This window comes from Neoarius graeffei, chromosome 10, assembly GCF_027579695.1.
Source record: "Neoarius graeffei isolate fNeoGra1 chromosome 10, fNeoGra1.pri, whole genome shotgun sequence".
In the NCBI taxonomy this organism is placed as follows: domain Eukaryota; kingdom Metazoa; phylum Chordata; class Actinopteri; order Siluriformes; family Ariidae; genus Neoarius; species Neoarius graeffei.
The window spans coordinates 17,006,726-17,031,304 of record NC_083578.1 but is presented as its reverse complement, the minus strand read 5'-3'; the positions used below and the strand labels follow the sequence as shown (position 1 = coordinate 17,031,304).

Here is a 24,579-nt window from a genome sequence, read left to right as displayed (position 1 = left end):
GGAACATTTGGATATGAAAAGCTGCTTTTCTTGTAATTAATCTTCAATTTCCTATCAATAAAAAAACAAGGACCCCCCAAAAAAAGAAAGAAAGAAAGAAAACAATGGCCAGGAATAGTCTGACAGTTACAATCTTTAACACTAGAGAGCAATATAACACTAAAATTCTCCTTAGACATCCCGCCTACACGCTGGACTATTCTGATTGGACGGTTTTATTGTTATCCAATCCTACTGCAGGACGCCAAGTACTACTAGCCAATCGTGATACAGGAGGAGGTGCTTATCTCAATACGGTTGGGAATAATAATAAAACAAAACCCCAGCCGATGTTCTGAGTGGAGCCGGTGACAGTCATGTCCGGCAGAATAAACTCGAGGGACGTGGACAAAGCTGTGCGACAGCCATTTGACATGCTGTTGAGTCGTGTTTAAAACCCCGGGGTGAGTACATAACGCATTATAACACTAAATCTAGCCAGAGACTACTGTATTTTGATGACATTTGAGTCACATACACTGCAGAAATCTGATTAACTGTAATAATAATCTAAGAGGAATATTGTAATATATAAGGACATATTCTTTTTTTTTCTTGGAGATTTGTTTCTGAACTGGTTTTGGAAATCTGACACTCAAGCAGCTGCTGATCTTTAGGGTCATCAAATTATATAAATAATTAATGAGCAGCATTTTCAAAGTAAACAACTCCTTAAACCGAAGTTTGGCTAAACAAAAAACAAAAACAAAACTGACATCATTCACCTGAAATAAATAAATAAATAGTCCAATGACATGTATACCAACCCATACGAAAAAGAACAGTAAAGAACTTATAAGAGTTTACCACTATCTTAGTAGTAAATCCTTAGAAATATAAGGATAAATCCTTATAAGGATTTATAAATAAATATATATGCCATGTATGATTTACTCCTGGGGCGGCACGGTGGTGTAGTGGTTAGCGCTGTCGCCTCACAGCAAGAAGGTCCTGGGTTCGAGCCCCGGGGCCGGCGAGGGCCTTTCTGTGTGGAGTTTGCATGTTGTCCGCGTGGGTTTCCTCCGGGTGCTCCGGTTTCCCCCACAGTCCAAAGACATGCAGGTTAGGTTAACTGGTGACTCTAAATTGACCGTAGGTGTGAGTGTGAATGGTTGTCTGTGTCTATGTGTCAGCCCTGTGATGACCTGGCAACTTGTCCAGGGTGTACCCTGCCTTTCGCCTGTAGTCAGCTGGGATAGGCTCCAGCTCGCCTGCGACCCTGTAGAACAGGATAAAGTGGCTAGAGGAGATGAGTTTAAAATGTATATGCCTTTTATATAAAAGGCATATACATTTTAAACTGTAAAATATAATTTAAAACTACAAACATTACATGAAGCATACAAAGATGGTGTAATTCATCATACACATTATCTGTAAAAACCATGCACAATGTTCACTTCATACATACTAGATTTTCATAAATTTGTATGAGGAAAATGCAAAATGGGCCACTTTCAGGAGTAAATCATACATGGCATATATATTTATTTATAAATCCTTATAAGGATTTATCCTTATATTTATAAGGATTTACTACTAAGACAGTGGTAAATTCTTATAAGTTCTTTACTGTTCTTTTTCGTATGGGAAAGTACAGTATTATCAGAATCAGAATTACTTTTTAATCCCTGGAGGGAAATTCAAAATTTGCAACCAAGCTTCTGAATCAAGGAAGAAGTAAACATGTCTAAAACTAGAAGCTAAAATAGTCTTTAAAAAAGCATAAATAAAAATAAAATACATTTAAATAAGTTCAATAACTTAAGTAAAGGGCGGCACGGTGGTGTAGTGGTTAGCGCTGTCGCCTCACAGCAAGAAGGTCCTGGGTTCGAGCCCCGGGGCCGGCGAGGGCCTTTCTGTGTGGAGTTTGCATGTTCTCCCCGTGTCCGCGTGGGTTTCCTCCGGGTGCTCCGGTTTCCCCCACAGTCCAAAGACATGCAGGTTAGGTTAACTGGTGACTCTAAATTGACCGTAGGTGTGAATGTGAGTGTGAATGGTTGTCTGTGTCTATGTGTCAGCCCTGTGATGACCTGGCGACTTGTCCAGGGTGTACCCCGCCTTTCGCCCGTAGTCAGCTGGGATAGGCTCCAGCTTGCCTGCGACCCTGTAGAAGGATAAAGCGGCTAGAGATAATGAGAATGAGAACTTAAGTAAAAGCAAAATGAAGTGATTTTGTATACAATTGGCCCTTTTCCACTACCCTTTTTCAGCTCACTTCAGCCAGACACGGCTCGCGTTTCGACTACCTTAGAGCAGCACAACTCAGCTCGCTTCAGCCCTGCTTAGCACCCAAAACTCGCACGGTTTTGGAGTGGGGCTGAAGCGAGCCAAACCGAGCCGAGTGGGGCTAGGGGCGTGAGGAGACACTCCCCTGTGCACTGATTGGTGAGGAGGAGTGTCTTCACATGCCCACACACGCCCCGCGAGCACGCTGGGATCTGTAAACACCGTAAACCTGGAAGAATAATTACGAATTACGAGAATTTCTGAAGCCTTATGCACCTCGCCTCATCTATACGCTCTTGCCAGTATCTGTTGCCGTTGTCAGTGACAACAAGCCACAGCACCAAGACCAGCAACACTAACGACTCCATGTTTATTGTTTACTATCCGGGTCGTGAGACTACTGCTTAAAAGATCACTGATGTCACTGTTTGCGCCGCCTAATGACATCACGTGACGTCCACCCACTTTCGCTAACTCCACCCAATGTGTCCACCCACTTCCAGCCAGCACGGTTCAGCGCAGTTGTAGTCGAAATGCAACTCCAACAGCCCCACTCAGCTCGATTCAGCCCAACTCAGCACGGCACGGCTCAGCCCAACTCAGCCGCGTTGGTAGTGGAAAAGCGGCAAATGAGTCCTATATACATACACTACCGTTCAAAAGTTTGGGGTCACTTTGAAATGTCCTTATTTTTGAAAGAAAAGCACTGTTCTTTTCAATGAAGATCACTTTAAACTAATCAGAAATCCACTCTATACATTGCTAATGTGGTAAATGACTATTCTAGCTGCAAATGTCTGGTTTTTGGTGCAATATCTCCATAGGTGTATAGAGGCCCATTTCCAGCAACTATCACTCCAGTGTTCTAATGGTACAATGTGTTTGCTCATTGCCTCAGAAGGCTAATGGATGATTAGAAAACCCTTGTACAATCATGTTAGCACAGCTGAAAACAGTTTAGCTCTTTAGAGAAGCTATAAAACTGACCTTCCTTTGAGCAGATTGAGTTTCTGGAGCATCACATTTGTGGGGTCGATTAAATGCTCAAAATGGCCAGAAAAATGTCTTGACTATATTTTCTATTCGTTTTACAACTTACGGTGGTAAATAAAAGTGTGAATTTTCATGTAAAACACAAAATTGTCTGGGTGACCCCAAACTTTTGAACGGTAGTGTATATTGCACCTGAGTTAAGGATACATGGTAAGAAGTGTACCACAGTTATACAGTGGCATTGTACAGCTTGACAGCAACAGGTAGGAATGATTTCCTGGGTCTCTCAGTTGTGCAGCGTGAAAGAATCAGCCGTTTACTGAACGTGCTCCTGTGGCTGATCAGCTCCTCATGTAGAGGGTGGGTTCCCTTTAATGCCTTAATGCAAAAAGTCCCTAAAAGTACCCAGTTCATGTCGGGGACTAATCTGCATAAATTCTCATGATTATTTGCATCTCTAAAATGTGTTGCATGAAGTTTCATCAAAATAAAAAATAATTTGGCAGCAGCTTATAAGAAATTATTCAATGATATTTCATAATAATTAAATTTTTCGTTGGGGAAAGTCCTCCAGACAAGTTCATTCCAGTTATCGCTTATGTTATCGCTTACGTTATAGCAGCTATAGTTATCAATGGTCTTTCCCTTATCAGCCTCTCTGACTTATTTTTTCTTGAGGCTAATCTGATACAAAATGCAGCTTGTTTTCAAAAAAACAAATCAGAAACTCTTGATGGTTACAAAGCACTGAACTGGTTACAAAAACTCCTTCCATGTTAAATAAATGCCAAACATAAAAAATAACATCCATGTTTGAAACAATAACATATTAAAAGACAAAAAATATATATAATTAACATAAACATACAAGTATTCTGTGTATAGGCTAGACATCTAGTTTGAGTCACACCCTGGTACTACTGTCAAAGCTGCTGTTTTGTTTGTAGAGGTTTTATATTCACTTTCTGAGCAATCAGATTTGTGAATTCAACAGTACTATAGTATAATCGTTATTAATAATAATAATAATAATAATAATAATAATAATAATTTAATAGCTTGTGTCTTATAGAAAGACAATAATCTTTGGCCATGGCACCACAAACTAACTCTTTATTTAATTACAAAATGTAATCATTGGTAACCATGCTGATCAGTGATAGGTCATTGGGAACAACAGTGATGAATGATTGGTTGCTGGGGAAAATGGTGATCAGTGATTGGTCATTCAGAACAGTGATGATGAGTGATTGGTCATTGAAAACAATGGTGAACAGTGATTGGTCATTGGGAACAATGGTGAACAGAGATTGGTTGGGAAAATGGTGATCAGTGATTGGTTGTTAGGAAACATAATGGTCAGTGATTGGTCTTTGAGAGCAATTATGATCAGTGATTGGTCCTTGAGAACAGTGTTGATCAGTGATTGGTCATTGGGAGCAATGGTGACCAGTGATTGGTCATTGGGAGCAATGGTGACCAGTGATTGGTCATTGGGAGCAATGGTGTCCAGTGATTGGTCATTGGGAGCAATGGTGACCAGTGATTGGTCATCGGGAGCAATGGTGACCAGTGATTGGTCATCGGGAACAATTGCGATTAGTGTTTGGCAGGGCAATTATGATCATGATTAGTTGTTGGGAAAACTTTTGGTGAGTGATTGGTCATTGAGAACAATGGTGATTGGTCATTGAGAACAATGGTGATGAGTGATTGGTCATTGACAACAATGATGATCATTGATTGGCTGCTAGGAATAATGGTGATAAGTAATTGGTCATTGGAAACTATAATGTCCATCCATCCATTCATTATCTGTAGCCGTTTATCCTGTACAGGGTCACAGGCAAGCTGGAGCCTATCCCAGCTGACTATGGGTGAGAGGCAGGGTACACCCTGGACAAGTCACCAGGTCATCGCAGGGCTGACACATAGAGACAAACAACAGTTTAGAGCCACCAATTAGCCTAACCTGCATATCTTTGAACTGTGGGGGAAACCGGAGCACCCGGAGGAAACCCATGCAGACACAGGGAGAACATGCAAACTCCACACAGAAAGGCCCCCGTCAGCCACTGGGCTCAAACCCAGAACCTTCTTGCTGTGAGGCAATAGTGCTAACCACTACACCACCGTACCGCCTATAACGTTAATATAACCATAATTACATCAGGATTTTGATGGTGACTCATCTGAACCTGATGTCTGAACTTGTTTAACAAGCAGCTGTCATGTGAATTAGAGAGCCATATGGACTGCATGATGATCACTAATGTATGCTTAAAAACCCACTAAATTTGCTGCTAGGCTCTTTTTTGAAATAAAGTTGCTAAAGGGGTCTAAAATGTTAGCAAATCCAATGGCAAAGTCAATAAGTTGGTATCACTGGTGAGTTCATGACAACCAGCTAACGAAAAACTGAGAATGCATCATTTATGTGGGACAGTTGCCTCAGTTTTGCTGGTTAGACAATGCATAGTTGTTCGTGTGTCCATACGCAGCAGTCTGTGATTCACAATATAACCTCTGTAACAGAATTACACATCAGCTGCGCTCATGTCAGATTTATATTAGTGCAGCAAATCTTCTCCCACTCCTGGACTGTGGGAGGAAACTCACTCGAACAGATCCTTGTTCTGATTCCCCTGAGCCACTGGGAAATTAACCCTCTCACTTCCCCCACAGTCTTCACTTACCCCTTGAAGTTTCTTCCTAATCAGTAACATTAAAGGAACGACTAGAATTTGCATCTGAGTTTCAGTGGTGTCCAAGACTTATTTTGTTACCTTTTTTTAGGTTTAACCTCTTTGATCGACATGCTGGTCTATTTTCACTTTGGTTCATGGTTTCCTCCATTGCCACCCAAATGTACCCCAATGTAGCTCAACCAAGAAAATTTGGTATGATTCCAGCCTCGAGGTTCCATTTCCCAAAGTGTGGCTGTGTATTGGAAAGCTGGATGTTATGTGAATAATTATATGCTTCCACGTCATTGTGAAAATGAGAAATTGCCATGCTGATTTGCAAACTTTTGTTTAAAAGTGTTATGACAAAGCAGTGACATTTGGAGCAAGTATACTGACATTGACATGCATTTACCGAAAACAGTTTTGCTTGAGATAAACCCTGTTTACAAGTTGTTTCTTGTGTCTTTACTATCAGGGTTATATCTGGATGGGGGTTTTTGGTATAAAAATGAAAGTATCAGTGCACCCAAGATGCATTTGCAACAGTTTCCAATTACTCAAACCACTTCAGGACGTGGTTTTAGATGTATTTAAGCCACATTATACAAACGTAAATGCATCCATCTCCCCAAGCTACATTTGAATACCAAAACCCCTCCCAATACGAGGGGTGACTAAGTTTTGAGCCTCACTCAGAAAACAGTGAGACAGGCAAATTTAAATTTAGTCTAGGTAATTTGCCAAATAACATTTTTGTGCTAACCAAGTTTCTTGATCCTAACACTTTTCATTTCCTTTTTGCAAGCTCTCAAAGTGAACGCATTTGACCGGTATCATGAAAATGGAGAAACTGAGTATCGGTCTGTGATCAGGTATCTTCAGTTGAAAGACATGACTCCATCTGAGATCCATGAGGATATGGTGAACACACTTCTTCATATGCCTCAGTCAAACATTGGGTCAGACAATTCAAGCATGGCAGGGAGAGCCTTGAAGATGATCCAAGGTCAGGGAAGCTGTTGACTGTGACCACACCAGAGAACCTTGACCTTGTCCTCGGGATGGTTATGGAGAATTGGCAACTGTCATCTTGTCAAACAGCAGAAAGTTTGGGCATGTCCCAGGAGTGAGCCGACAACATTCTGAGGAATGAGCTTGCCTTGTCGAAGGTGTGAGCTCGCTGGGTGCCACATCTCCTGACCCAGAAACAGAAGTGCACACAGTGCACCCTGTCCACCAACAATTTGGAACTCTTTGAAGCTGATCCGGAAAATTTCCTGTCTCAATTTGTTACCATAGACGAGTCCTGGGTTCATCACTATCAGCCTGAGACCAAACAGCAGTCAAAGTGGTAGAAGCACCTCTCCTTTCCCACCCCAAAGAAGGCCAAGGTCACGGTCTCTGGTGGAAAGGTCATGGCATCCATTTTCTGGGATACACGAGGCATGTAGCTGGTAGATTATCTCCAAAAGGGCCACACCATCATTGGACAATACTACGCCGACCTGCTGACGCATCTGTGTGAGAACATCAAGAAGAAGAGGCCAGGAATGCTGACCAGAGGATTCTTGTTCCATCAGGACAATGCTCCGGCCCACACCTCAGTTGTGGTGATGGCAAAAATGTGTGACTGTGGCTTCCAACTCATCCTGCATCCAGCATACTCACCAGACCTCACACCCTCTGACTTCCACCTGACTCCCACCTCAGGACCCAAAGTCAGGACTTCTACTCCAGCAGGATCCAGGTGCTCCACCACCAATGGAAGAAGTGTGTTGACTTGAAGAGAGATTATGTTGAAAAAATAAAGCATTAAAAGATTTCTACTGGCTATAATTTCCTGGAGGCTCAAAACTTATCAGTCACCCCTCTTAGATGACATGCATGCTTCGTGAATAGCCATATGTTAGCAAGATGCAGTTCATCAACCAACTAAAAATGAAGGATATCATTGGAAGCTTGTGTTTGAATGTCATGAGATGTTTTTCATAAGACTAAAACAAATTGGATTTTATTCTGTCCAACTGGTTGTTCAGAAAGTTCAGGAAGTAATCCTGAATAAATACAATGATTATGTATTGAGCAAATTGTACGTATTCTTGGGTTTCACGTTACGTCACATCCGCCTCATTAGTTATTCAAAACTTTAGCTGGTGGTCTACCAAAGCTCAGTTGACAAAGCATTTGTATGGAGAAGGTGCATTGCTCGCATGAAAAATGCCTTACGCTTGCGTTGTTTTAGGTTGTTCAAATTGACCAAACTGTGAAACTGATAAAAGTTTCTTCAGGGTTCGCCGTGAACTAATAAAAAACGGTGAACGAACACAGGATTTCACAAAAAGACGTCGAGAAAGGTGACTTTTGAACCTCTCACTGAAATCGAAGGGAGCCGAGTCGAAGCATGCTCGAGTTTACAGTGATCACTTGGTGAAAGGTTTGTATCTCCCTCTCAGCTATGTCCTTAGTGTTTTCCAAGTACTTTTCTTGCTATGTGTCGTTATTTTACTGTACTTTTTTTAGTCATGAAGCGCTAAAGTCCCCAGCTGTTTCTTTGTTTACTCCTCACTCCTCACAAAGTCCATATGCATGAAGATCGCGACAAAATTCTTACCCAGTTACAATGTGCCGTGATCACTTCTCCGTCTTGTTTAACTAAGATCCAGGTCTTTAAAGGGGTTTCTGATGATCTTTGTGAATGATTTATCTGAGACATAAGAGCTAACACAAGTGAGAATCAAGCAAACTGTTGTTTGTTTACACTTCAACTTGCAGCGCTTCGTTGTAAAGACGTGAACAAAAACCTTAAAAAAAACCCATACTTACACGGGCAAAAACAATACAGGATTCATTTGGCAGCGACTTGATAACCGAGGTCCTTTACCCAGCCACATACAAAAAAGTTGTAAGCCTCCATACTCTTCCACGCTTTCATCTGTTTTGTGGTGTAGAAGGACGTCTGCAACACCAGATAGTTCGAGATGTTGGGGAACTCGACTGAAGGGTCGTTTTTCGTGATCGTATGACAAATTCTTCTTTCCCAGACTGTAGGGGTCGATTCCATTGCACATAGCAATCTCATCTCATCTCATTATCTCTAGCTGCTTTATCCTGTTCTACAGGGTCGCAGGCAAGCTGGAGCCTATCCCAGCTGACTACGGGTGAAAGGCAGGGTACACCCTGGACAAGTCGCCAGGTCATCACAGGGCTGACACATAGACAACCATTCACGCTCACATTCACACCTACGCTCAATTTAGAGTCACCAGTTAACCTAACCTGCATGTCTTTGGACTGTGGGGGAAACCGGAGCACCCGGAGGAAACCCACGCGGACACGGGGAGAACATGTATATGAGAACATGTGTAGCGCTAACCACTACACCACCGTGCCGCCCACATAGCAATCTTCTGAATATATCTAAAGCCAGCAGTGGCTTCTAGATTACGAGCGTACTCTGATAAGTTATCGCTAGTTGTTTGCACTATGGCAGCTGTTTTGGTTTGCTAGACCACCAGCTGTTTTACCGTAAGTGAAATCAATAAGAAAAGTCACGTGACTGAAACCCAAGAATTGCATTATTCATTCACTACATTTGACTGAGGTGCTGTCATTCAGTGAGTTATATGAATGTAGTGTGTAATCTGATAAATTCTAAATAGATGTATTTTCCTTCATTTCCAGGTCGAAGAAAGGACCAGACAAGAAGCTGCTCTTGGCTTTATTTTGTGGCCAACTTACAATTTTCCTGACGTTCTGCTGCTATAAACAAATAATGAATGACTTCTTATTGCGTGAACTGATACACACTGGAAAGAGTTCAATATGATTGAATTTGCACAAAACAATAGCTTTTGATTACAAGACAAGCCCCTTGTGGAATTTGGAGGCTATTTTTGGTGCAAGAGAAGCTGAGACGACGTAGTTAGAGAAGAGGACACAGTTATTCTATATTTGACACTAAATCTCGCATTTTAGAATGAACATGGTCTCAAGACCTACACCCTGAACTGCCCTAGATTGTTTGATTTTTTTTTTTATTTCTCCCTTTTTAAAGAAGGGGTTTTGAGCCAAGTTGCAGGAATGGGTCCGTTTGTGTCTCCTTTTAATAACTTGCTATGCATGTTGCTGGGCATCTCCTTCACCGTGTGGTTCACTCTGTTGCTGGTGTTCATCATCGTGCCGGCTATATTCGGCCTGTCCTTCGGCATCCGGCGGCTTTACATGAACACCCTGCTCAAGGTGTTTGAGGTGAGTGCTGAGAAATCTATGAAACGACCACAGGCTGTGATTGAAGGGGAGAGTGGGGTCAGTTGTAATTCTGTTAATTTTGAATGCAAATGAAACCAAAATAGATTCCAATTTGGTATGTACTCTATCGTGAGAATGATAGCGGAGAGTATGAGAATATGGTAGTGCATCGACCTGAATAATTGCATATTTGTACATTTTGAACAAGCTACTGTGCTACTACAATACAAGCTTCTTCTTAAGAGAAGATGGTAATATATTGACCTGATTTTTGATGGGTTTTGACCATTCAAACCAGAGGGGAACCATCAGGGCCTTCTAGTCCTTCAGAGAAGGCCCAAACATATCAGCATTTCAAATGCTATCTTTAATTTCTTTCATTCTTTAATTTCTTTCATAATTTCATTATAATCTCTTCTAGTTCTAATTTGGCTTCATTTTCTATCAAATTTGCTTCAGAAATGAAAGGGTTACTGTCCTGAAACCATGAGAATCGAGTTATCCAATGAGGTTTTTTTTTGTGTGTTTGTTGTCTCTAGGCTGAGAAGAGTTTAGTGCTGGCTCACTCATTAGTTAGGACTTCATTGCCGGGGCAAGAGGCCATGGCAGTGTATGTTTATGTAGGAAGTGACAGATGAATTAACCAATTGGATTCTGATTTATAGTGGGAGGGACCAAAAATTTATCACCCTCGGCCTTCTCGAAGGCCAATGCAAGCTTAACTGTGAGTCAGCACTGTCAGCACAGCAGTGAAGTCACCTTCCAGCCGGTGTAGCGTTCATCAGTAGTGTTAGCGAATGCTAATAAAGCGGTCAAGCCAGTGTTATCGAGAGCAAGTAGCACAGGCTAATGACCAAGAAACTAAGATTTCTGTCTCCGGGCTTCTCGCTACAGTATTTTTCACTCAGACTGAAATATTCATTTCCCTGTGTAATTTACTGAGTTACACTACACACAACGGAGCTGCCTGGCAGTCTGCTGCTAATCCCTTGCAAAATCCTTTGCCCGGTTGCTTTTTTGGTGTCTGGCTAAGTTTTGGCTGAGCTCAAGTCCCAGCTCTAATAGTAACGGTTCACCACTGGTACAAATGTATGTACAAATGACGGACATGTACCACCACAGGAAACCTGATCGTAAGTGTAAGGCAACCTATCTCATAAACACTTGACCACCGGACAATTAACTTTGTATCTTTATTTACAAAAGATAGATGGGTTTTTATCCAGCACTTATTTTTATTTTACATTTAAAAAAATAACAGATTATTTACAAACACATTTTACAGAAAATATTCACGACAGTTTCATATAAAACTAGTTTAATCAGTTTTACTAGTCCACTAACTTGTTGGACAGTTGACATTTTCTATCCTGTAAGGGATGTAATCACAGGAAGAGTTTTATTGAAGGCACGCTAGCAAACTGATCCAAAATGTAAGCAAAGGTACAGTCGAAAAACAGGCAGTGGTCAAGCAAGGCACAGACAGGATATCAGAGGCAATACAATCCCTGAAGTCCAAAAACACAAACGGTCAAAACCAGAAAAACAATACAAAATACAAGGCTTGATAATGTTAGATGCAGGGTTCAGAGCGTATATTTTGCGCTATGATTGCTCTCTAATCAGGAACAGGTGCATGGTTATTAGTCCTAATGGCACTGTGCGTGCACCCAAACACACGTGGATCTGAGAGATGTAACCAGACAAGGGTTTAACATATCAAGTTTGATATTTAGTCGTAACTATATAGTAATGATGTTAAGTGAAAGTGCTGGTTCACTGCTGTCCACCAGGCACCCAGCAGAGCCACACTGTCGTGGTGTTGTTTTTGGTGCATGGCATGGGGTGTCAAATAAAGGATATCTATAAATATATTTATATTAGTCATTAAGTTCATCCTCATTATGGTACTCATTGTTACCCAGTATTAAATTCTCTCGAAATGAGCTAGAGAACTCCTGATAGTTAGCTAGTGACTAATGAGACGTGTTGGTGGGTTTTTATATTTCAAACTTTGTGACATTTCACAGGATTGTGTAATTGGCGCTCTCTTCTTGCACGATCAGTGTCTTTTTATCCACTCTTGTGGGTTTTAGCTAGTGTGCTAATTTGCTGAGACATGTAAAAATACCAACACATCTTTTTGAACTGCTGCTGATTCAACACACTGAGGAAAGCGTGATCTGCCCTCTTACACATACATGAAATCACAGATGCCCTCGAATGGTTAGTCTCCTTTTGATTTACAGGGGTGAGAGTAATACCATCCTGATCACCCAGAGAGCATGGCCAGTTTTGCTCTCTAGGAATCTAGGTCATGGCACCATCAGGATTGAAGCTTGCAATCTCCAGACAACATGGCAAATACATTCGTGTTGCACCACTTGGAGGCCAAGATATGTTGACAGACAGACAGTACAACCCCATATTATGAAATGTTCTTTTACAGGAAGGTCGCAATAGCATTTTTCTGTCACAGAGAAATAGTCATTTAAAACCTTTGCAGATTTAGGCCTGCATTTATGGGAAATATTTTGGGTGACTTCACTTGTTAACGACATTATCTTCATTATTTTAGTGTAAAACTAAAGGAGCCAACCATAGAGACCAAACATGTCTTGGTTGACTGGGGATAATATGTAAATTTGCCAAAACATTACTTTAAGTTGACATTCACCCCTTTTCCACCAAATCAGTTCCAGGGCTGGTTCGGGGCCAGTGCTTAGTTTGGAACCGGGTTTTCTGTTTCCACTGACAAAGAACTGGCTCTGGGGCCAGAAAAACTGGTTCCAGGCTAGCACCAGCTCTTTGCTGGGCCAGAGGAAAGAACCGCTTACGTCAGCAGGGGGGCGGAGTTGTTAAGACCAACAACAATCGCAAGACTGCGAAAGGTCGCCATTTTTAAGCGATGAGAAGCCGCAGCTGTACAAATGCAAAGTCATCCGTTGTTGTTGTTGCTGCTTCTTCTTCTTCTCCGTGTTGTTGTTGCTCCGATATTCGTACCAAGGTTTATGCAAACGCAGCGACATAACTGACGTATACAGCGACGTAATGACGTGGCTCCCCTTAGCACCACAAGCTATGGAAAAGCAAACTGGTTCTCAGCTGGCTCGCAAGTTGAACGAGTTGTGAACCAGCACTGGCCCCGAACCAGCCCTGGAACTGATTTGGTGGAAAAGGGGTAATTGAGAGACGCTACCTGCCAGCCCGGGACTAATTGGTGCTAGTTTAGAGTAAGCAGGCTATAATAGGGTCACTTCTTTTAATAAAATGCAAGAAAGTCAGCTCTTTTGCACAGATGGAAAGTGAAATGTAAAAAAGAAACAGAAAACACAGAAGGAACGAATGAGTGGAACAGGAATGGGAAAGAGAGGCCTCTCCCCTAAGGCTGCTGATTATTTTAACAGGCCCAGTATTTCTCTCTCTCTGAAGCACACACACACACTATACACCCACTTTTTTCAGACTGTTGCGCATGAACTCCTGCCTTTATGCAAATGATTGTGCAAGTCTTTTTCCGTCTGTCCTGTCTGGCAAAGAGCAACATCAAACCAAGATGTTTGGAACAAAACAATTCGATTTGTACAGAGAAAAAAGGAAGAAAAGCAACTCTTTCATAACATGATTCATTCTTCTTGCCTTACAGGGTAAAGTCTGTGTCTCTCTGTGACCAGCTTTTATAATCACTGTCCCTTTGAACACCATGTCTAGAATTACACTACTGAAATACAGCAGTGTCTCTCTCTCTCTCTCTCTCTCTCTCTGTGTATATATAACACCGGCCACTTTAATAGTAACTTGTTCTTGATTCTAAGATTCCTATTCTTGGCTGCAGGAGTGGAACCCAATGTGGTCTTCTGCTGTTGCATGCTGAGATGCTTTTCTGCTCACCACGGTTGTAAAGAGTTGCTATGAGTTGCTATGTCCTTCCTGGCAGCTCAAACCAATCTGGCCATTTCCCTCTGACCTCTGTTATCAACAAGGTGTTTGTTTCCACCCACAGAACTGTCACTCACTCGATGTTTTTTTGTTTTTCACACCATTCGGTGTAGAGACTGTTGTGTGTGTGTGAAAACCCCAGGAGATCAGCAGTTTCTGAAATATTCAAACCAGTCCATCTGGCTCAAATCAACACCCATGCCACAGTGAAAGAAAGTCACACTTTGAGATCAGTTTTTCCCATTCTGATGTTTGAATAAGTGAACATTAATTGAAGCTCTTGATTTGTACCTGCATGATTTTATGCATCGTGCTGCTGTCAAGGGGTTGGCTGATTAGAGAACTGCATCAAACAGCAGGTGGATGGGTGTTCCTAATAAAGTGGCTGGTGTGTTCATACATACATACATAAATGGATGGCTGGATAGATACATAGATAGATATCCCTGTGTCTGAAATCACTCACTACTCACTATATAGTGGACTGTCCAAATGTCTCATCTCATCATCTCTAGACGCTTTATCCTGTTCTACAGGGTTGCAGGCAGGCTGGAGCCTATCCCAGCTGACTACGGGTGAAAGGCGGGGTACACCTTGGACAAGTCGCCAGGTCATCACAGGGCTGACACATAGACACAGACAACCATTCACACTCACATTCACACCTACAGTCAATTTAGAGTCACCAGTTAACCTAACCTGCATGTCTTTGGACTGTGGGGGAAACCGGAGCACCCGGAGGAAACCAACGCGGACATGGGGAGAACATGCAAACTCCGCACAGAAAGGCCCTCGCCGGCCACGGGGCTCGAACCCGGACCTTCTTGCTGTGAGGCGACAACGCTAACCACTACACCACCATGCCGCCGCTGTCCAAATGTCTAGTGAGAATTATTACACCCTATATAGTGGACTCAATGTATCCCACAATGCATCGTGAAAAGTAGTGTATAACCGATGGTCACTAATCCAAGATATATACTCCTCTTCAACTCGCTCACTATCATGCTAGCTGAATGGAACATATCTGATATACCACTCAAAGCCAGCCAATATTATTTAAGTATACAACCTAACCCCTACTGTTAAGCTGGGTCAAAAATCTGTGGTGTTTTCCCTACAAATGCCCAGGGAATCTTGTTAGAATATATGGCATCATGGACTGTTTTAAATGAAAATCTGCCTACCTCTGCCAAAGGGTTACAATTGGTCAAGGTTTAATTCATAATTCATATTTAGACACTTCAGTTAGGGCGGCACGGTGGTGTAGTGGTTAGCGCTGTCGCCTCACAGCAAGAAGGTCCGGGTTTGAGCCCCATGGCCGGCGAGGGCCTTTCTGTGTGGAGTTTGCATGTTCTCCCCGTGTCTGTGTGGGTTTCCTCCGGGTGCTCCGGTTTCCCCCACAGTCCAAAGACATGCAGGTTAGGTTAACTGGTGACTCTAAATTGACCGTAGGTGTGAATATGAGTGTGAATGGTTGTCTGTGTCTATGTGTCAGCCCTGTGATGACCTGGCGACTTGTCCAGGGTGTACCCCGCCTTTCGCCCGTAGCCAGCTGGGATAGGCTCCAGCTTGCCTGCGACCCTGTAGAAGGATAAAGCAGCTAGAGATAATGAGATGAGATGAGACACTTCAATTAGACATTTTCTGTGTACTTTTGTAAAACAGAACTCCACGACCATTATGTGTCAGCTGTGTTTGATAATCCTGATAATCATAAAGGTTTAAAGATGGTCCAAGCACATTTTTTTTTTTTATTCATTACAATGAATTGTACTTTAATCTAATTATTGTTCAAGAGTTTTGTTCACTGAACTGTTCGGAAAAATGCATTTAAAGGTGCTGATACTTTTGCAAACAACAGTAGTTTAAAGACCTGATTGATGTGTTTTTCAGTGGGCCACAATGCGGATCGAGAGAGGGGCCAAGGAGAAGAATCATCTTCTGTATAAACCCTATACAAACGGTGAGTTTGCCGTGTGTGTCTTTGGTGGGTCTTTAGCTGTTCTTAGTTGTCTTTGTGTCCTCTCTTCATAGGCGTGCGTGTTAATCTGTTTGCCTAAGTTTTGTGTGTGCACGCGCACGGTTTCTTTTGGTGTTGGCTCTTTAGTGACGTTTGCTGTCTGTTCACTTCCAGACATATGAGCTGATATTTACTCACCACTGTGGGCTTAATATACTGTACGCAAATCCATCATGACTGTAGGGTTATAGTAGAACTGAAAGCTGCTTCTTTCCGAATAACAGCACTACCATCAACTTTATTAGGACTTGCTGACATAATGTTGACTTAAACTCCGCTTCAGGAACTCACTTATGCAAAATTGAAGACTATCAAAAGTCAAAACGGCTTGGATGAAAAGAAACTTCCTTCTCCTCCATTCTGATAAAACATTTAAAATATGTAAAGAAAAATGTTTTCTTTTTCAGGTATTATAGCCAAAGAGCCCACTTCTCTGGAGGAGGAGCTTAAAGAAATTCGCCGTGTTGGCAGCAGCCGCGACCTGAATGGCCCCTCTTCCTCCCCCACAGGCTCCTCCCCTTCCTCCTCAGAGTTTGCTGTGTCAGATATTTTCTATTTCTGCCGGCGTGGTGTCGAGAGCATCGTGGATGACGAAGTGACCAAGCGCTTCACAGCCGAGGAGCTTGAGTCCTGGAACCTGTTGACGCGCAGCAACTACAACTTCAGACACATCAGCACACGACTCACAGCACTCTGGGGGCTCGGACTGATCATCCGCTACTGCATCTTGCTGCCTCTCAGGTGATGGGGGGAGAGAGAGAGATGGTGGGACGTCTGATTCAGCTACTCTAGGGGTTCTGATTTTGCTGGATCATGTGTACTAGTACAGGGTTGGGGAGGGGAAAGGAGGGATATGGAGGAAGGAACCACTATTGTAAAAATGCACAATAGAAGGAGAAGGGCTAGAACAGGAGATTGGAAACACTGCCACCAACAACATCAACAACAACATCATCAACAATTAAAACAAAAACATCTCATCTCATTATCTGTAGCCACTTTATCCTGTTCTACAGGGTCGCAGGCAAGCTGGAGCCTATCCCAGCTGACTATGGGCGAAAGGCGGGGTACACCCTGGACAAGTCGCCAGGTCATCATAGGGCTGACACATAGACACAGACAACCATTCACACTCATATTCACACCTACGGTCAATTTAGAGTCACCAATTAGCCTAACCTGCATGTCTTTGGACTGTGGGGGAAACCGGAGCGCCCGGAGGAAACCCACGCAGACACGGGGAGAACATGCAAACTCCGCACAGAAAGGCCCTCGTCGGCCACGGGGCTCGAACCCGGACCTTCTTGCTGTGAGGCAACAGCGCTAACCACTACACCACCATGCCGCCCTTATTATTATTATTATAGAAGCAACAACATAACAAAAACAGTAGTAATAACAATCAAAAATAATAAAAAAACAACAGAAACGACAACAAAAATAACAGTAATGACAATCACAACAATAATAACAACAATAATAACACAACCACCAACAACAATCAGCAAAAAATTATTAAAAAACAACAGTAATGACAACAAAAATAACAACAGTAATGACAATAACAAGAATAATACAACCAACAACAACAATCAACAAAAACAATAATAAACAATAGAAATAATAGTAATGACAACAAAAATAACAATAACAATCAACAAAAACAGTAGTAGTAACATCAACAACAACAACAATCAACAAAAACAATAAAAAACAACAGCAATGGCAAAAAAAAAACCCACAACCACCAACAATCAACAAAAACAATAATAAACAAAAGACATAGCAATAATAATGGCAGCAATAATAATAATAATAATCAAAAACAAAAATATCAAACAGTAATAATAACAGCAACAACCATCAACAAAAATGGTAAACAATAGACATAACAGTAATGACAACAATGTTAATAATAATAACAACAACAATATCATGGGGCAGCACAATCGTGTAGTGGTTAGCACTGTCGCCTCACAGCAAGAAAGTCCGGGTTCGAGCCCCGTGGCCGGTGAGGGCCTTTCTGTGTGGAGTTTGCATGTTCTCCCCGTGTCCGCGTGGGTTTTCTCCGGGTGCTCCGGTTTCCCCCACAGTCCAAAGACATACAGGTTAGGTTAACTGGTGACTCTAAATTGACCGTAGGTGTGAATGGTTGTCTGTGTCTATGTGTCAGCCCTGTGATGACCTGGCGACTTGTCCAGGGTGTACCCCGCCTTTCACCCGTAGTCAGCTGGGATAGGCTCCAGCTTGCCTGCGACCCTGTAGGACAGGATAAGCAGCTACAGATAATGGATGGATGGATAATAATAACACCAACAAAAATAATAATAAACAACAGAAACTGCTACAACAACAATAATGACAACAACAACATAAAACCACCAACAACGACAATACCAAAGGCAGCTGGAAGTAAATGTGGCTTGTAAATACTGTATATCCTAAACTGAAGATTCAGTTCGGTTCACAGTACAGAAAAATGAGGATGGAAATAATATTTATTGTGAACAAAATGAATATTTGGGGCCTTGCTATTAAAAAGGCTGACATATATTTTAAAAAAACAATAATTAGTAAAATCCTCAGTCTTATTCATGAGACTGGAGCTGAAAGATGGGAGGCCTAAGCTCGGAGTGTGACATTTGTTGGAGAGTCATCTGCTGATCTCGGCTAAGCTGCAGCTTTTGGTATTCAAACAGTGTAATACTAATTGGATTAGATGGTATAAATATTAGAACACAGCTGCTCTTGGCTATTTCTACAAGGCACAGTGTCACAGAACAGTATATTATGTAGTGACGTTCCACCCTGAGGAAGCATGTGTTGTGTTTTTCAGGAGAGTAGTCTGAGTAGGCAGCACAATTCTGATGAACTTCTGCTATTGTGTGTCAATCATTTACATGGTCACTAAATATATTTATCACTAAATACATCCATCACATGTTGGTTTTAAATCTCTTTGGCTCTCATGGTGGAATATTCAAATCATACATGGTTCACGTGTCCCTTCTCTCAGCTCAATCAACTCAACTGCTTTCTGTCATTTTCATAAAGTTGTTGTCACATTTTCACTTGACCAGATGTTCAAGGACAGATGTACTTTTGTCTATTTTAGGTCCTGTGGATTCAGTTTATTGTCATCCCATTATACATTTAAATATTCCCAATACTTTTTATTTCAGTTTTATTCTCCTTTACTCAGTATTAAATCAATCAATCAATCAATCAATCAATCAATCAACTTTATTAAAGGGTCAAACTTATAGCTGGCCACAAGTAGCCTACAATTTGGGGACACTACTAAACCAAACAAGCAAAAAAAGACGAATAACTCGGTTCATAATCATCCCCAGGTCAGAATGGAACACATAGCTGAAGTGAAACCTCAGTAGCCCCTATGGAGCCAGTTGCACTTTGATGAATTTAACTCCAGGCTAATTCTGCCACTCCTCAGAGTCGTGTGTGGCTTTGGTGAGATTAGAAGCTGCCTGGGCCATGACCTTAACCCACATACGCTAATATGCACTCTAGTAGCTGGAGTGTCTTTTGTATCTCTTTTTATATATAATGAGATTCTTCACTTCACTTGGGTATTATGTGCTTAAAAAAGCCCATATTAGGAGCTAATAATGAGGGAAGCTATGGCCTAATGGTTAGAGACGCAGCTTTGGGACTAAAAGGTCACTGGTTCAAGTCCCTGGACCAGCAGGAATGGTTGAAGTGCCCTTGAGCAAGGTACCTAACCCCTGACTGCTCCTCAGGCTTCTCTGGGTATGTTGTATGTTGCTCTGGATAAGAGCATCTTGCCTGTAATGTAATTGAGTTTTAAACAACCCCTGTGCTCGAGTTCCTCCTGGAAGTTTGATTTGGATTCTTTCGAGAAGTCTTTGGGTCTGTTTTTCTTTTACGCAGTTCCAAATGAACACTTTTTTTGTGTTCTGGAAATAAAAGCTAATTTGGGGATCATTAAGTGTGTGCTTCGGTTCAGAAGTTTTGGACCAATCTTGTTCTAAGTTATTACAGAATTACATTACAGACATTTAGCAGACACACAAATTCAACAATTTTTACTGAATCTGCATGTCTTTGAAGTGGGAGGAAACCCACAGTGCTAACCACTGCACCCTGTTATAAGATGAGTCAGGACACTGCTGGGTTTCTGTGTGTAAAGTATCGTGACTATGTGTTTAGCTGCTGATGAGCAGGGTGATGGGAAATTATAATATATTAACCTAACAGGTTAGTTTTAAAAAAGACATACTTATAAAAAAGTGTAAGTGTAATCACTATGTTAGCCAGCTAGTTTAGCACATCTGGCCTGTAGCTATCAGTTACTGAGTACTACAGGACAGGTGTGCTAAACTAGCTGGCGAACATAGTTATTGTTAGTAATGAACAATTCATTTTTGGTATATTTTAACAACTTTGGCTACATAAATAACTTAAATTATGTCCTTGTCTACCTGTAGCAAGTGTTAACTAGATTACTATGAGCTAACAGCTAACTAGACAGACAGATATTTGCTAGTATCACCTATAATAACATACAGTGTAGCAGCAGGCTTATATTAGTAGACGCAGGTTCATATCTAGGATGGCACCATGGTGTAGTGGTTAGCACTATCGCCTCACAGCAAGAAGGTTCCCAGCGGCCCACGAGGGCCTTTCTGTGTGGAGTTTGCATGTTCTCCCTGTGTCTGCGTAGGTTTCCTCCAGGTGCTCCGGTTTCCCCCACAGTCCAAAGACATGCAGGTTAGGTTAACTGGTGACTCTAAATTGACCGTAGGTGTGAATGTGAGTGTGAATGGTTGTTTGTCTCTATGTGTCAGCCCTGCAATGATCTGGCGACTTGTCCAGGGTGTACCCCACCTCTCGCCCATAGTCAGCTGGGATAGGCTCCAGCTTGCCTGTGACGCTGCACAGGATAAGTGGCTACAGATAATGGATGGAGGTCCATATCTAAATTTACTGTTAAATGACAGGTGATGAGTTTAATGCCATCATTTGTTGTCCGTCGTCCGTCTGGCGTTGTCCACATTTCACGAAAATCGCTTCTTGTCTCTCAATTCTTCACTGATTTTTATTCTTTTTGGCAGGAAGGTAGGTCTGCCTGGGGTGCATATGACTTCTACCCAAATTTGCATAATTGCAATTAATAATGAAGATATGGAGTAATTAAGCCCTAACGAGCAGTTTCCACACAAATCGCTTCTTCTCCCTCAATTCTTCACCGATTTTGATTCTTTCTGGCATGAAGGTAGGGGTACCTAGGATGCATATAACTTCTACCCAGATTTGCTTCATTACAATTATTAATGAAGTTATGGACTAATTAAGGCTTAATGAGCAGTTCAACAAAAATAGTTTCTTCTCGGTCAATTCCTTGCCGTTTTGGATTCTTTCTGATAAATATGGACTGGCTGAGAGTAGAACTGCACAAGGTGGCCCACTTTAGATCGTTTCTTCTGGACTAGACAGGGCTGGAGTGAGCTATGCCGTCATTGACGTTCTTATTTAAATATGGTGACGTTTTCTGTACCACTTTCTTTCACTTTCTGTACATCTGTACCAGATGTAACAGTCAAAGGTAAAAAAAAGAGAGAGGTTGGTGAGGGGACAGCTGTTCATAGCTACTATAATGTAAGAGTTAACTTGTTTTGCGGATGTTCTACAACTTTATATGTCACTATAAATGGATATAAATTATCATGTCATTCATTCATTCATTCATTCATTCATTCAGTTGTTAATTCATTTTAAAAATGTTGATTTGTTGACAAATGTAAGTGGTGATATCCAGGAAGATGAATAAAACACTTCAGGATACGATGTTACACAGGGCCGTGCAAAGACCTTTGGAGGGGCAGGGGCTCAACATTCAAAAAAGGGCACTTGGAACAAATTTTTCACACAAGTTAACTTTATTCAAAACTAAATTTCAATTGCAACTAAACATTCTGTGTGTCTTGATAGAATATGTTGTGGACGTCGTCATTCAGCCTTAAGTTTTCGAAGCTGCTAGAATATGTTATTAACGCCGTCGTTCAAACTAAAGTTTCCGAATCTGCCACGTTAATGAAATGGATGGAGCAAACGGTTTAAATATAGCCTAGGCGGCTTCATTAAATGATAAACAACCCTACGCATTTACTGTTGTGTTCTAAGCTGCACAATATTGCATGTTCAGATAAGAAATGAAAGGAGACTTTCAGTGTGACCTCACCATGCCGTTCCTCGCACTGTCTCCCACTGTCAACCGCCTGCATGCGCTTTCTGCACGGAGGTTCACTGAATGCATGACGTCACGGATTGATGCCCGCATTTACATAGAAAAACGTTATTTTATAAATCTATAATTTCATATATTATTGTCAAATTGTAGAGAATATTGATGTTGGAGCTAACTTATCTTTTACAAATATTAAAAAAAAAAAACAACAACAAAACAGTCCCTATGAAAAGGGCACTTTGGACAGCAAACAGAAAAGGGGCAGGGGCTAGAGCACCTGTAGCACCGGTTCATTGCACGTGGGTGATGTTACAGGAAATTGGGGAACGCATTACCGCATCATTGATTATTTTTTAAAAACAGCACACCCTGTTGACTTTTAGATAATTATGGATATAGATAATCAGGGATCTTTTAAGAGCTCACTGATGTTTTCCATATATATTATCAGGGAATTCTAAAAAGCTTGTTAAAGCTGACATCTTAAGTTCTTTGTAATATATATTTTTTAATGTTGTACATATACTGTATTTGGAATATGATTATTGAATGTTTATATGCGATTATGTGGCTTTTCAGATTGACACTCGCCATCACAGGCGTGACTCTGTTGGTTGTCCTCACCACCTTAGTCGGATTTCTGCCCAATGGGAGGTAAGAATAAAATGTAATAATGTATTCTAATACAAGTAGTCGGTTTATCATGATCAAAAATGAAGTAATGAGACATGACGAGGTGTTTCCGTGCTTTATTTCCTCAACAAAGGATTGTTCATTAACAATAGGTCTAACATTTCTGTGTGTTTACGTAGGATGAAGAATTTTCTCAGTGAAAAAGTGCATTTGATGTGTTACCGGGTTTGTGTGAGAGCACTTACCGCAATCATTACTTACCATCACAGGTAAGACACACACATCAAGTCTTTTTAAGGTGTTTACAATACAACCCCGATTCCAAAAAAGTTGTGACAAAGTACAAATTGTAAATAAAAATGGAATGCAATAATTTACAAATCTCAAAAACTGATATTGTATTCACAAGAGAACATAGACAACATATCAAATGTCGAAAGTGAGACATTTTGAAATTTCATGCCAAATATTGGCTCATTTGAAATTTCATGACAGCAATACATCTCAAAAAAGTTGGGACGGGGGCAATAAGAGGCTGGAAAAGTTAAAGGTACAAAAAAGGAACAGCTGGAAGACCAAACTGCAACTCATTAGGTCAATTGGCAATAGGTCATTAACATGACTGGGTATAAAAAGAGCATCTTGGAGTGGCAGCGGCTCTCAGAAGTAAAGATGGGAAGAGGATCACCAATCCCCCAAATTCTGCACCCACAAATAGTGGAGCAATATCAGAAAGGAGTTCGACAGTGTAAAATTGCAAAGAGTTTGAACATATCACCTACAGTGCATAATATCATCAAAAGATTCAGAGAATCTGGAAGAATCTCTGAGCGTAAGGGTCAAGGCCGGAAAACCATACTGGGTGCCCGTGATCTTCGGGCCCTTAGACGGCACTGCATCACATACAGGCATGCTTCCGTATTGGAAATCACAAAATGGGCTCAGGAATATTTCCAGAGAACATTATCTGTGAACACAATTCACCGTGCCATCCGCCGTTGCCAGCTAAAACTCTATAGTTCAAAGAAGAAGCTGTATCTAAACATGATCCAGAAACGCAGACGTCTTCTCTGGGCCAAGGCTCATTTAAAATGGACTGTGGCAAAGTGGAAAACTGTTCTGTGGTCAGACGAATCAAAATTTGAAGTTCTTTATGGAAATCAAGGACGCCGTGTCATTCGGACTAAAGAGGAGAAGGACGACCCAAGTTGTCATCAGCGCTCAGTTCAGAAGCCTGCATCTCTGATGGTATCGGGTTGCATTAGTGCATGTGGCATGGGCAGCTTACACATCTGGAAAGACACCATCAATGCTGAAAGGTATATCCAGGTTCTAGAGCAACATATGCTCCCATCCAGACGACGTCTCTTTCAGGGAAGACCTTGCATTTTCCAACATGACAATGCCAAACCACATACTGCATCAATTACAGCATCATGGCTGCGTAGAAGAAGGGTCCGGGTACTGAACTGGCCAGCCTGCAGTCCAGATCTTTCACCCATAGAAAACATTTGGCGCGTCATAAAACGGAAGATACGACAAAAAAGACCTAAGACAGT

General features: G+C 41.6%; 1 protein-coding gene across 4 annotated transcripts in view; it reads left to right on the top strand.

The window, feature by feature from the left end:
• The first annotated feature begins 331 nt into the window (after window positions 1-331).
• Window positions 332-24,579, top strand: part of LOC132892888 (glycerol-3-phosphate acyltransferase 4-like) — a 49,794-nt gene continuing 25,546 nt past the window's right edge. For 3 of the 4 annotated variants that reach the window (XM_060931374.1, XM_060931375.1, XM_060931377.1), the window contains exons 1-6: window positions 332-443; window positions 9,630-10,196; window positions 16,032-16,101; window positions 16,566-16,899; window positions 22,967-23,041; window positions 23,200-23,289. In XM_060931374.1, coding sequence (XP_060787357.1) covers window positions 10,029-10,196; window positions 16,032-16,101; window positions 16,566-16,899; window positions 22,967-23,041; window positions 23,200-23,289 — 737 coding nt within the window. In that variant the 5' untranslated portion in view covers window positions 332-443; window positions 9,630-10,028. The remainder of the gene's footprint in view (window positions 444-9,629; window positions 10,197-16,031; window positions 16,102-16,565; window positions 16,900-22,966; window positions 23,042-23,199; window positions 23,290-24,579) is intronic. The other variant, XM_060931376.1, reaches the window with a different exon arrangement.